The following is a 13,887-nucleotide window of genomic DNA, read 5'->3' as shown; positions in this document are numbered from 1 at the left end:
ATTAATTAAAAATCCATGTTGTAACGGAACATTTGGAAATAATGGAATTTTAATCGTTTTAATCTTTTCAAAATTAAGTAATTTTTAGGAAATTTCTTTTTCTTGGCAATTCAACTGATAATAGTATATATTAATTCGAAAAAACGTTATTTAAAAAAAAAAAACATAATATTAAATTTATATCATTTTTTAATTACAACTTCAAGGTAAGTTTTTGTTCAATATGTGTATTTAATGTTTTAAAAAATAAATATGTTTTACTCATTTGAACTCTTATGTTTCATAATAAATAGGAATTTCGATAGATTTAAATACATTTTGTTCAAATTTCGAAAAAATAAATAGGGAGGGGGCACACTAAAAAAAAATATTTCCCCTCGTATATTTTACAGAAACTGCATTTTATATGTAATTTTATTCTAACATGGATAAGTATCGAAAATTTCACGGAAATCTGACAATTAGTTGATTTTTGCTAGATTTATTAAACACGGGTATGTTTTCACGTTCAAAATGCTTACTACATGGGAACGTTATTTTAAAGCACCAATTATGTGAATACGATTTTCGTCTTGCAATTTCATTATTTTCATAAGAGGAAAAAGGTTTTTTTTTAATTATTACTAGTTTATTTTGCCCTTCTTTTAAATGGTACAAAAGTTATATTGATAATATGAATTTATAATAAAGTTACATCGTTTTATATAGGGGGGAGGGTAATTCTGTGGTGACTTTACCATTCGCTATTAGATTTATCTTCATTCACTGATCTTATCCAGAAAGATTGTAATCCACCAACAATTGTATGTTGTAGGGGGTTAAGGATGGTGCATAGAAAGAAAAAGACGACCGTTATGCCACTTTTGGTGAATGCAAATAGTGTTTCAGTGGTTTGGGAAGAGAGAGGGCGAAACTGAAAAATAATCTTTAGAAGCCTGAACAAATAGAAATGTTGAAGGAACATAGAATATTAGACAATAAAATATTTTTAGTGTAAAAGAGCATGTGTATTTGGTTTGCATTGTTCATAAATGAGAGAGAAAAGGCATACATGAGGATATATAATGGACAAAATCTATAATAACCTTTCCAGTTTGGATGTCTGAGTCTAACAGAGAGAAAATAAGAGTCTTGTGTCATAGTGTTCCTTTATAGAGTGGTTAAAAAGAAGAGGTAGAAACTTGACTTTTTATTGATTTAAAATATAAACATTTTATCTTTATTTCTTTTATTTGGATGCTTTCTGTGGAGCCACATACACACGAACCATTTTACACAAATTTTATTTAGACGCTGCAGAATGAAAATTGAATTTGGCTCTATATGTCACTACAATGTCACATCATTAAATATATGATTATTTCATTTTAAACAATATTTTTTTGAGATTTTCAAATTTCAGTTTTTGTTATTATATATAAACTTTGTTATTTAGAAAAAAAATCCTTATTTTTTCTCATCTAAAATTATTCAAATTTTAACTTTTATATGTGATAAAAAATATATTTACTTGAATGGATGTTAAACTTTAGTCATGTATTTTGTACATTATCTTTTTAATACTAATTTTATGTCATGCTACCAGCCTACTAGTCTATATAATATTTTATTTATATTGTTTTATCATGAGATTTCTCTGAGATTTTTTTGCCTTTAATTTGAGAAGCATTAATAAAATTGAATTCTTTTTTAGAATTATGGCTGGCTGAAAGATAAGATTCTTAGTGAAGAAGGTCGAAAGCAACAAGCCCGGTTAAGGGAAGTAGCAGTAGTTGCAGATAAACTGGGATGTTCCCTGGCACAACTTGCTATTGGTAAGCCATACTTTACTAGAATGTGCAATTTTATTATAATGTTTTCTTATTTGCTATGAATTCTCACACAAGTTATTATCAATAAATGCTAACTAGCAAAAAGAGATGGTGTTTCCTAGAATCTGAATCCAAAATTCTCTCAGATTTTTAGCACTCTCCACTCCCAGCCGCAAATCAATTTGGATTCTTGCAGCAGCAGTTTGCCATTGACTTCTCACGGATAACCACCATTGTCTTTATCTGGAATTTGAGTGATAATGTCTTTTCAGGATTTCAATATTCTCTGTGTCCTACTAGTCGAGGTTTACATGGTGCTCTTCTACCTCAGTTTTTTCTTTCTACTAGACCCTTCACAAGCAGCAGATGTTGGTCCTACCTCATTTTTTATTTATTTTTTTGTTGTATGAGCAGATGGATTAATATTAGAATTATTATTGACTAGTACCCAAATACAATCTTTAAAATTTCTTTCATTTCTTTATAAAAAGTTTCATTAAATTGTCCTTTTAAAATAATGCCTATTAATTTAACAAAAAAGAAAGGAATCAAGTGTAGATTCTCTTCTCTTTTAATTATGTTGGCAGTTGAAAGGAACATGTTTAGCATCGCATTATATCTGGCATCACACCCAAATGAAAAGAAATCTTCAAAGAGACTTGTTCTCAAAATAACATTTTTTCTTTTAAAATATCAAAAACAATTTATAATTACATCTTAAATAAAATGTTAGTAATTATTTTTAATCAAATATGAATACACTTTTTCAGTTAGGCTAAGTTAATTTAATCAAAATGCAAAAGAACTACATTTATATAAAATTATTTTAAAAAATAGAAAAGAGAAATGCCAAAAAATGTTTCAAAATAAGAAATCATTTTTTCCATTATTTAAAACTAAAAAAAAAAACAATGCTATCTGATTTGACAGAAATTATCAACTACAAAAAAAGAAACCAGAAAATGGCAGATGCAACTTTAATTATTTATTGTTAGTAAAATTATTTGAAATGTTTTTCTTCTTTCATGCTTTCTGACTTCACTTAAAGAAACAAAATATTTTATATTCATTTTATATTTATTTCTGTAATGTATTTTGTATATTTTATATTTATTTCTATAATATAATATTCAAATCTAAGAAAAATGATAAATTGTTTGATTAATTTGCATAAACATCAAATTATTAAGAACAGATGCAAACCAAGAATTTTTTGCTTTTGACTTTTCAAATTACAGAAGTTATATATGCATTTTCTGTAAAAAAATAAATAAATAAATAAAATTGAACATATATATTTTGCGTAAGAATTAAATATATATTGTTTTTTAAAGTTTTATGACATTTGAGCCAGATTAGATATGGTGTCTATTCAATTATATTTCTTTTTAAGTGAAAGTTTTTAAAATCAAACTAAAAGTATCTATTAATTTTATAAAAGCTTTTCATATATATATATATATATATATATATATATATATATATATATATATCAGTGTTAGAACGATTAATCGGAATCGGGAACTGGAAAAATCAGAACTTTTGGAGGTATCAAAATTGGAAAAATTTGTGCCTAATTTCCAATTCCAAATTCGATTCTTTTAATATTTTTCAAACTTAATTTTCCATTGCTTCTACTGCTGATAAATCTTTATTATTTTTAAACTCTTTATTGTTTTTAAATTCTACAGATCATAATAACATCCAAATAAGATGTAATATTATTTGCATAAACAAAACAAAACAAAACTTGAAACTTCGGGACAATTCACTAGGCAAACTCTACAAGAATGCAGTTTATTCACAACGTATCAAAAGAATTGTTTAAAATTAAAGAAATATTTTGTCAAGAAAAATAATATCAAGCATTATTGCTAATTAAATAAAAGTAGACTATAAAAAAGTGTTGGTTTTAATTTTTATCTATTTTATGGGTTTATGCTTTTGTCCAGTTGGGTTTTGTCCCTACTCCTCACTCAGCATTGACAAATATGAAAAGGAATGGACAAAACATTGAATTGAATTTGAAATGAATTTGTGAATTTTAGCATGAAAATTTCTATTGATTCTGCCATCATCATTTACTTATGTTTAGACTTAGGGATTCACTTGCCAAATGTCTAGATGACGCTCTCAGAGAGTTCACAGTTCAAACCAATGGGCAAGTTTTATTCTCTTGGAGCCGCTTTGTCTGACCACAGCGTCCACTGAAATTGTTAATGTTTTATTGTATCTTTCTCTAAAAAAAGTTTGAAATATATATGAATATCTCACAATAAATTTATTAAAGTCTTGGATAAACTACATAAAGGAAAACATGTACATGTTTGTCAAATTATATCTACATTTCAAAGTACCTTCCCCCAATAATAATCTTTTTTAGCCGATATTTGTGAACCCACTAAAAACAAAATTATTTTAGAATTTAGGATGGAGCGCATATAAATTTAGGGCAATTATTGAATAAATATCGATTGAAAATAGCTCGTTGTCAAAGAGTCTTTTTTAAAAGCGGTTACCCCTCTCCCAAAATTATGTTTTAAAAAATATCTTAAAACCAAAGTGAAATCCATTTCTATAAGTTATGAACACGCTTTGTACTACTGTTCTTATGTTGAGTGTTCCTATTTACTTGCCTTCCCTAGAGGGTAAAGTTAGACACAAGGTCGTTTTTTTAATGTGGGAAATATCCAGCTCCAAAAATGTGTCATTCTGGTCGGACCAAAAATTAAAATTGCCTCAGTCTAAAAGGATTTCTCCTTCATTGAACGAGGAGGGAATAGGTGAAGTGTAGCACCAGAACAGATACTACACTTTGTTAACGTTTCAATCAATGTAACCTCTAACCGAAATATCTTCCGCATTCTTGCGGAAGATATTCTAAAATTTATTTTCAATCGATATTTATTCAATAATTGCCTTTTTTTTCCAAACTGGCCAAAATGACAGTTTTTCCATTTCCCTTTCTTCCATTGTCTTTTTTTCCAATTTTCATAAATTCATAAATTTAATGTAAAATGATCACCCGTTTCCGGGCCATTCAAATTGTTTTAAAGCAGAATTAAAGCTGAATTTTTTACCACTGACCTCAAAGTCCAATCGGCAAAATCATAAAACCACAAGTAATCGCTTTATTTTACATATTATTACCTGAATTTAGGGTTAGTAGTAGTTAGTTTATGACTTTTGACAATGAAATATTTTATAGCACAGTTTGACCAGAAACCTGAATATGGCCAAAATTAAAAACAAACAAAATCCGTTACCTGTTCTTAAAACACTGTTTGGCTCGAAAGAGGTGATCATTTTACATAATTTAACGTAAAATGATCACATATGAATATATATGCGAAACTGTTTTTTCAGAGTGTTTACATGCAATAGCTTAAACAATGACAAATCAAATTTTCCTTTTTGTTACAAAAAGTTATAATTGCAAATTGGCGAACTATGAAAACGGAAGAAAAAACAATGCTAATTTCATAAGAATACAGTATTTACATGTACCGTTTTACATGTAACTGTTAAAAATGAAATAAAAACATTACCTATAAACATGATTATAAAAAATAAATATAAAACGATTTATTTAGGAATTTAAAGGGCAGTTAATCAAAACCAAAATATTTTTTTCTATTAGAGATAAATTATGTGCATTTATTTGGGGGATGTCTACTTGTCTACTACGCATCGTTTTACGACATTGTCAATCGTGTTTAAATTTTTTGTACCAATAATTATGCATCCCGCTGTTTATACATTTATTATATTTTTATCCTGGTTCTTATATTTGATTTTCTGTATTTCGTATCTTTCATGATTCTTAGTTTCGTATATTTTGGGTTCGTACGAAACTCCATTTAATTTAAAGAAAAAGAGCAATGCTAGCTCCTTGATGACGTCATGAGCCCAGTGCAAAATTCGGCCTCTTTTGGATTCCAGCGACATGGATATTGGACGTGGTTTCATTGCCCGGCGCAGATATGGAATTTTGACGAGCCCTCCTTCAAAGAAGAATACCCGGCAACAGAACACTGGGATGCGACGAAGTGAACTTCTGAACACTTATTTATGTGGCTACGGTTTGCATGTATTTGGAAGGAGTGTAATTTTTTAAAAGACTTTATATTGAGAAAAGAAAAAGGCACATGCCTGACCGCCATCAGTTTGTGTGTAGGTTTCTAAAATTAATTGCATATGAGAGGGTGATTAGGAACTACTATTTGAATCATAATATTGTATTCGTTCATTGATGCGGCATTTTCAATATAAGAACCAGCATTTTTTTTCATTACATGTTACTTTGGCGTTCTTTGTTTTTTGAATTTAATGCCCACAAAGGGGAAAATTTGCAACCAACTTTATTGCAAATAAAATCTCTCCTTCGTTTTAAAACAAGACCTTTATATTTTATTCTTTCATAAAAAGAAGTATTTTCAATTTATGAACAAGTAATTATTTGCCAAACTTCGAAGTCAAATATGTAAAAATTGTAAAAGTGCAGACAGGACCTTCTTTTTTTTTTCTTTTTTTTTTTTTTTTACAAAGGCATCACCACATTATCAAGGCCCAGAGGCCACTCAAGGGTTAAAGAGTGTACAGTAGAAATTGGTGAATATAGTAATCATTAGTAATGAAAATTTGGTAAATTTGATAACTTATATGGAACGGCTCATCAAGAACTTATTTACGTTAGACTTGAACACAACCATATTGTAGTCAGCCGGAAAGCAGGAAAACGGAAGACAATTCCACAGGCGTGCAGTTCTAAGAAAGAAGCTTTGTTCATGGAATCTACGTTTAGGTTTAGACACAGATAAAGAGTGGGGGAAATTATTGATAGTGTTTACAGCTAGACGAGTGTTTCTTGTGAAAGTTTTAATTTTGGGTGATGATTTGTTACTTATCAAAAGTGTTCATTCAAATATCATTAAGTGACTATTTTTAACTGACCTCTGATCAATTCTTTTTTTTTTTTTACTTTGATTTTGATGTTTGACTATAGTTAATAGAAAAATTAATCCTGAATTTATTCTGTCTTTTTCTTTTTTTAAACTATTTATTTTAGCATGGTGTCTGCGAAATGAGACAGTTCACTGTGTACTGCTTGGGGCTACATCTGTTGACCAATTGTATGAAAACATTCAAGCAATACAGGTCAGTTTTAAAAAATTATATCATTTGCTTTAAATAGGATTTTTAATATCCAAATGTTACTTTTAAATCTGAATTTTTCATTATAAATTGTTGCATGACAATTTAGATATAACATTATTTTTATTATTGAAAACATTGCACGTTTTCATTTGACAAAATTTTACTATTATATTATTTTAGCATGAGATAGAATATGCCATTTTTACTTCACAGTTGTAACATAAAAATAGTTTTCATGTGGTTTGAATGAATAAATAGAAGCACTATCATTTAGGTTTGTGAGTGTAGAAACAAAAATAACAACAAGGAATTGTGAATCGAAAAATGGGGAGGGGATAGTATGTACCATTCTTTTTTTCTATTTGGTTTATGTTGATTGGACTTGTAACTTATAGAGTTGAAGAATGAAAGTTAAGAGAATGAATTTGGTTGGAGCAATGAACAGAGCTTCTCCCTGCCTCCATTATAAGAGGCATAAGATGACCTGTGGTATGCATGGAGGCCTAGAATTGTCCATTCCACATATCTTAATGTGTGGAAGGGGCAATTTACATAGTTAGTCGTTCACACAAAAAGTTTTGTTTATATTTTCTGAAAATTTTAAATTGCACTGGATAACAAGTTGATAACAATAACTGGAAACACTTTCTTTATAAGAAACCTATTTAAAAATGTTAGTCCTTAGAGTCTTATAATAGGCATCTCTCATATTAGATGAGTGATTTAATAATCACATACATACAGAACACACTAAATCCACTAAATGCAGTTACTTTTTCTGGTTGTATATTGCAATGTTAAATACTTTCTGAAACTCTACCAAGTGTCTTTTAATTATCTGCATTTTAATGTTTCACTTATTGTGTAATTCCTTACATGAGAGAACTAACAAACTACATGCATTTAAAAGATAGTTTATTTCCGATACACATATGCAAAAAAGAATAAGATTCACATAAATACCATAATATTTTAGAAATAAATAACAGATGTCTTCTCAATTATTAAATCATTTCTCTCTGACAGGCTCATAAGAGTAGTAGTTGATGAGCAGAAATCAGAAGCTCTCAGTATTAATGTCCCTCAGGGGTCCATCCTGGGCCAAACTCTCTTCCTGATCTACAATTATGATCTTCCAAATCACATCCTTACATCATTCATAGACATTTATGCTGATGAAACTACCATCTATGATAGCACATCTAAGACCGTTCTCTCTGATTCTCTCTCCTTTGATCTTGAGAACATGGTACAATGGGAAAAGAAGCAGCTGGTTACTTTTAATGCATCTAAAACCAAGCTTTTATCTTTACATCATCAATACTCTGATTCCCATCTGGCATCAATTGAAATGAATGGCTCTCGTCTTGGTGAGGCCTTATGTTTTGACAAGCTTCTGGGCTTGATCTTTACTCCTGATCTGAAATGGAACACATACATCAAATCCGTTGTTAAGGCCGCTGGAAAAATGGTAGGATCCTTCTATTGATCTCACTGCTGATGCAATTCTCTATCTATATAAGAGCCAGATACATCCAAGGATGGAGTACTGTTGCCACATCTGGGCAGGAGCTGCTAGAAAGGACTTATCCTGCATTGATAGAATTCAAAATAGACTTCGTAGCCTCGTTGGAGATGTCCTTTTTTCTTCCCTGCAACCTTTTTCTCACAGAAGAGATGTTGCGAGCTTGTCTTTATTTATCATAATTTCATGCCAAGTGCTCGACTGAGCTTCAATCTATGCCCCTCCCTTGCCAAACTTTCACAAGAAACATTGTCTAGCTGAAAACACTATCAATAATTCCCCTCACTCTTTATCTGTGCCTAAACCTAAATGTAGATTCCATGAACAAAGCTTCTTTCTTAGAACTGCACGCCTGTGGAATAGTCTTCAGTTTTCCTGCTTTTCAGCTGACTACAATATGGTTGTCTTCAAATCCAACATAAACAAGTTCTTGATGAGCCGTTCCACAAAAGTTAACAAATTTACTAACGATTACTATATTGTCCAATTTACTACTGCACACTCTTTAACCCTTATCCTCGAATGGCCCCTGGGCTTTGATAAGTGGTGATGCCTATGTAAAAAAAACAAAAAACAAAGAGACAAAAGTGAAGAAGGCAAAACAAACCTGGTTTCTCTTCATTATTATTCCCATTACACTTTTCTCTAATACCATCATGATTACACAAACTGCAAATTGGGTACAAAATTTTGGTTCAGGCATTCTGCTTAAGGTGGATAACCCTGTCTTTTTCAGAAGAAGAACTTTCATGAATGTTGACCAAAAATATCTTCTTGCATCCCCTCATTTCATGCAATGTGCAAACTTCTTAATTGGATGAACATGTATAGTCAGACTCCATACAAATGATCACGGAACATTGTTTCCTGGTCATTCTCTGTTTAACATTCAAGTGGCATCATTGAATGTCTGAGAGTATTAGAAGTTTATTTGAAAACGCCATTCCTCCAAAAATTCTCTTGAATGCTTTATTGCAAATCAGTGTTATTATCTGTCAGAAATTCTGTTGAGAGTTCTCATTCATAGAACACAGTCTAACTGCAGAAAATCAACAGACTTTGAAACAAGTGGAACCACAATCCATATTTATTAAAAGAGGGAAGAGTTAGATACAAGGTCGGTTTTTAATGAGAAAAAGTCCAACTTCCCAAAAAGGAGTACTCTGGATATAAAATAAAAATTACCTCAATCTCAAAAAATTTCTCTTTCACTCACTAAGAACATAAAAGATGAAGTGTAATATCAGAACAAATATTACACTTTGCTCATAGCCAAAAGGCTAAGTGGGGTCTCAGTCAATTAATGTCAAACGCTCTCATAATGTCTATGCCCAGTTGCTTCCACTTCCAATATTCACAGCGATGGCTATGATTCAATGGATAAAAATGTTTCGACTATGATCCTTACATGTGCAACACATGCGTTATCTTGCTCAACTTCTTGATTAAGCATTGTGAACCACATTTGCAATACTGTCGGGTTAACCATTCAACAAACTACCAAATTTATGTGCACCAACAGATCATACTCAATGACTATTTTATTGATGATCTCCAGCTTTGTTCTAATCACTTTCTCAAATATATGATATCCACAATGAGTTTGTCTGCAGGTGCTCTTGGTTTTCAAGTGGACTTCTTTTTACACAACTTCCAACTCTACCAAGTGTGCTGCATTACTCATAAGCCATAACTAACATGCATCTTTCAACTTCATGCACATGTTCATTTTCTCTGTTTGGAGTCATTTTGTAAATTTTGTAACACTTTTACCAGTTTACTCTCTCATGTGTACAATGGAGACCATTTTCTGTGCTGTACTGTGTTAGGAAAAAACAACTGCAGCATACATAGATGATATCTACATCAACAAGTGTATTGTAACATCAGTTAGTTTGTAGGCAAAGCTGGTCCAATTTGGCTTAGTCTACAAAGACCCTTGAATGAATCAAGAATGGAACCTGCATATTAAACGTACAAGATTGAATAAAGCAAATTACTATGAAGACAGGAATTTACAGTACTGAACATTGCCAATATTTTTTTTCTTGTGTGGGAAGTTTGAATGTAACAACAAGTGTCATAAAGCACATGGTTACAAGACGATGAAGCAGCTGATATCCTCCTTACACATTTTCTTTTTAAATAGCATCATAAAATTTTATTTCATATTATAACAATGTATAAACCTAAGTTTTAATTTTAACCCAAATTTTAATGTTTATTTTTATTATAGTTTTTATGCAGTATATACATAGGGTCATATTTCCCAGCATCAGTTAATATTGGTGAAAATTCTAGCTGCGGTGAGTAGGGGGTTAAAAAGCTATGCCACAAAATTTGTTGCTTGCAAACCTGCTTGTACCACAAGTATTAACATGGATTTTCGTTTTTATTGACTCAGAAACTTATGAATTCTCATCATGTTTATATAAATTAGATAAAATTTGGAAATGTGGTTAATAATTGACATATCATAAATATTGATAACTACTGCTTCAGACGATAGCGATCGATTGACCACTTCAATTAATCAGCAGTATATCTTATTTTTCTATTAATAATTCTACTATATTTATTTTAAAACTTTTATTTGATTAGATTTTAATATTTTCAAATATAAATGTCAGATGTGTTTTCTTCTAGTATTAATGTTGTGATTGTTTTCATTTCAGTATGTACCTAAACTAACACCAACACTCATGAATGAGCTGGATAAACTGTTGGGCAACAAGCCTCTTTCAAGGAAGGACCATCCACCCAGGTGACTAGAATTGGACAGAGGTGCTGGATCTGCGGCTACTGGTGGATCTGGTGCCAACGCAGGAACCTCCGGCACCTCTCAACACACTACCACTTATACTTCAGTGCCGTCTAAACGACAAATGTCCCATCATGATGCACTCGGCACCCCCCCTTGTACTGTTCAGTGATAGCCTTTCTCCCATAAATTATGCATCCTGAAATCCAGACTGTAGTTGTAGAATCTCTTACCACAGCAGGTAGCATAGCTTTATGACTGAAGAATTACCTCATCCCTTTCATCATACTCATTAGGTCACTATTGCTACCACCACTTAAGAAAGCAAATCTCTTTGTTTGATTTTATTAATTTCAATGGGAAAAATGTCTATTCACTGCTGATACATCAAAATAATTCTATTTTCATATAATTTTTTACATGGCCAACTGCTGAGAAATTTTATTCACATGTTATTATTAACTAACAAAATATTATTTTCAAGAAACTTTTCATTTGAAAACTTGGCAGAAATCTGTGTAAATCAAATCTTATACAAATAATTGATGAAAGATTACTGACAATATATATTATTAAAACTCAGTTAATAGCATGATACTATTAATTTTACTAGTTACTCATATAAAACCATTAATTTATAAAATTAGTGATTGAAAATTAATGACTGTCAATTATTAATGGTTTAACTTTATAAAATTTATCAGTTAATGCCATAAAAATTACAAAAATTACATGTGTGAATAGTTTAAACCCATTAGCTTTGTTGTATAAAGATTTAAAAAAAGGGAATAAAGATGTATATTTCTTTTCAATCTACACATTTATATATGCTCTCAATTTAAATACTATTCTATAATCATCTGGATGAATGATAAATTTAATTTTGAAATTCGAATAAATAAAATAGGGGCAGGCAATTTCAGTTTATACCATTTAACCTGATAAACATAAAAACTATCAGTCAAGTGCCAATAATTGAATTGTTTTTTTGAAAGAAAAATAAATAAATTTTTAATAAAGATAATGAAAATTTTCTAAATCCTTTCATCAAGGTGATTAGAGGCTGTGTGATTATCAGAAGTTACAGCAGTTTTTACAATAAAAAAAAGGTTTAATATTAATATTCATTTTTTGTCAGTTTAAAATCTTTATCCTGACAGATAGGCTGCCCTTCTCATTAGTGAAGCAATGTGATTTTAAAACCTGTCACTTTAAAATTCATTTCTGTCTAGAATTAAAGTTTATAGATCAAAATCGAGTATTATGTGCTCCTAAAGATAAACAGTATTTCTCAAAGGAGACACTGATAAACAAAAATATTTTATGTATAGCAAGGAGCACATTCAAGCTAACAATATATTTTATTCAACAGCATACAGTCTTTAAATCAATGTCAAAATTTCACCATTTTTATGTATTATAAAAAGATATAATGGCTGACTTTTGTTTTACGTCATTACTCTTCGATACATCAAAGTAATTCTGTAAACATTAAACTGGTAGGTAGAAAATAATTTTCTTGAAATAAAATTTAGAGGCAAATGTCAAGTATTACGGCTTGTTTGTGCTCCTAAACCAAAGCAACATGTGAATTTTCAGACATGTTTTCTATCAATGAAGTAAAACTCTTACTCATAAAGTATAAATTTTTATTCAAATATTTTAATCATTTTGGAAATGAATTTGGCTGATCATTATTTATGAAATCATTTCAATTTCTCAATAATTTATTAAGCATGACTATGATCATATTTTTAATCATTTTGATAACCATGTGATAATATCTATTCATTCAAAATAAAATGTTAATATTTTGGATAACTATAAACATATTTAATTATATTTATTGATTAATAACACTGGTTCATAAGAAGCAAGTATGTGAATAGGAGTTTTTCTTTTTACTAATTTTGATGAATTTGTGAATTCAAATATCCAAATCAAGTATAGTTTTTTCTTTCTTTCCTGTCATTTCATTTTTAGCATACTTCATATTTTTTCAAGTATTTAATATGTTTATTTCATACAGTATTAAATAAATCAAATATTATAGAAAAAAAACAATAATTTCTAAATAATGATATTTTGATTAGTCATAAGCCAAAGTATTAAATTGAATCAAGCATCCATAAATTGGTCTTAAACATTTATTATTATTTTACTTACGTTGTTTATTATTGAAATATTGTTGAGTTTCTGCCAACATACATGTATATCTAACAAGAATTAGAGGTGATTAATGAAAATGGATACTTGATCTGAAATCAGCCTTTCCTCAAAATTAGGTAAGACCACCTATTTTTATGCTTGTTTCAATGTTTTTGTTAACCAGTGTTCTCAAAGTTGTTTTAATTTAGTAACCACAGATACGTGTAATAGTATTTATTCACAATCAATATTTTTAAACTTTTTTTTTCAGGGGAATGGGTAAATCATAAGTTTTGGGAATTTATTTTTATATAAATAAAAACCAATTATTATGTAAGAAAAATGCAAAAGGTTCTTAAAAAATATCAGTTGAATTATCAATATTTTTTAATCAGTTATTTTCCTTTCTGATATTTATGGGGGTGATACTTCAGTTGTAGTTATGCACCTGCTTCACCTTAGGTTCGCGATGCCACAAAATTTGT

The 13,887-nt window shown here is 29.9% G+C and overlaps 1 protein-coding gene across 2 annotated transcripts in view; it reads left to right on the top strand.

Annotated features, from left to right (window-relative positions):
• Positions 1–13,887, top strand: part of LOC145269054 (voltage-gated potassium channel subunit beta-2-like) — a 1,304,007-nt gene that overhangs the window by 1,231,918 nt on the left and 58,202 nt on the right. For both annotated transcript variants that reach the window (XM_080124659.1, XM_080124661.1), the window contains 3 exons: positions 1,694–1,814; positions 6,880–6,968; positions 11,169–11,257. In XM_080124659.1, the coding sequence (XP_079980785.1) occupies positions 1,694–1,814; positions 6,880–6,968; positions 11,169–11,257 (299 nt within the window). The remainder of the gene's footprint in view (positions 1–1,693; positions 1,815–6,879; positions 6,969–11,168; positions 11,258–13,887) is intronic.

The sequence above is a fragment of the Euprymna scolopes genome, chromosome 4, assembly GCF_053919585.1.
Source record: "Euprymna scolopes isolate OS-2025 chromosome 4, ASM5391958v1, whole genome shotgun sequence".
Classification (NCBI taxonomy): domain Eukaryota; kingdom Metazoa; phylum Mollusca; class Cephalopoda; order Sepiida; family Sepiolidae; genus Euprymna; species Euprymna scolopes.
This window is presented reverse-complemented; position numbering and strand designations above follow the sequence as displayed.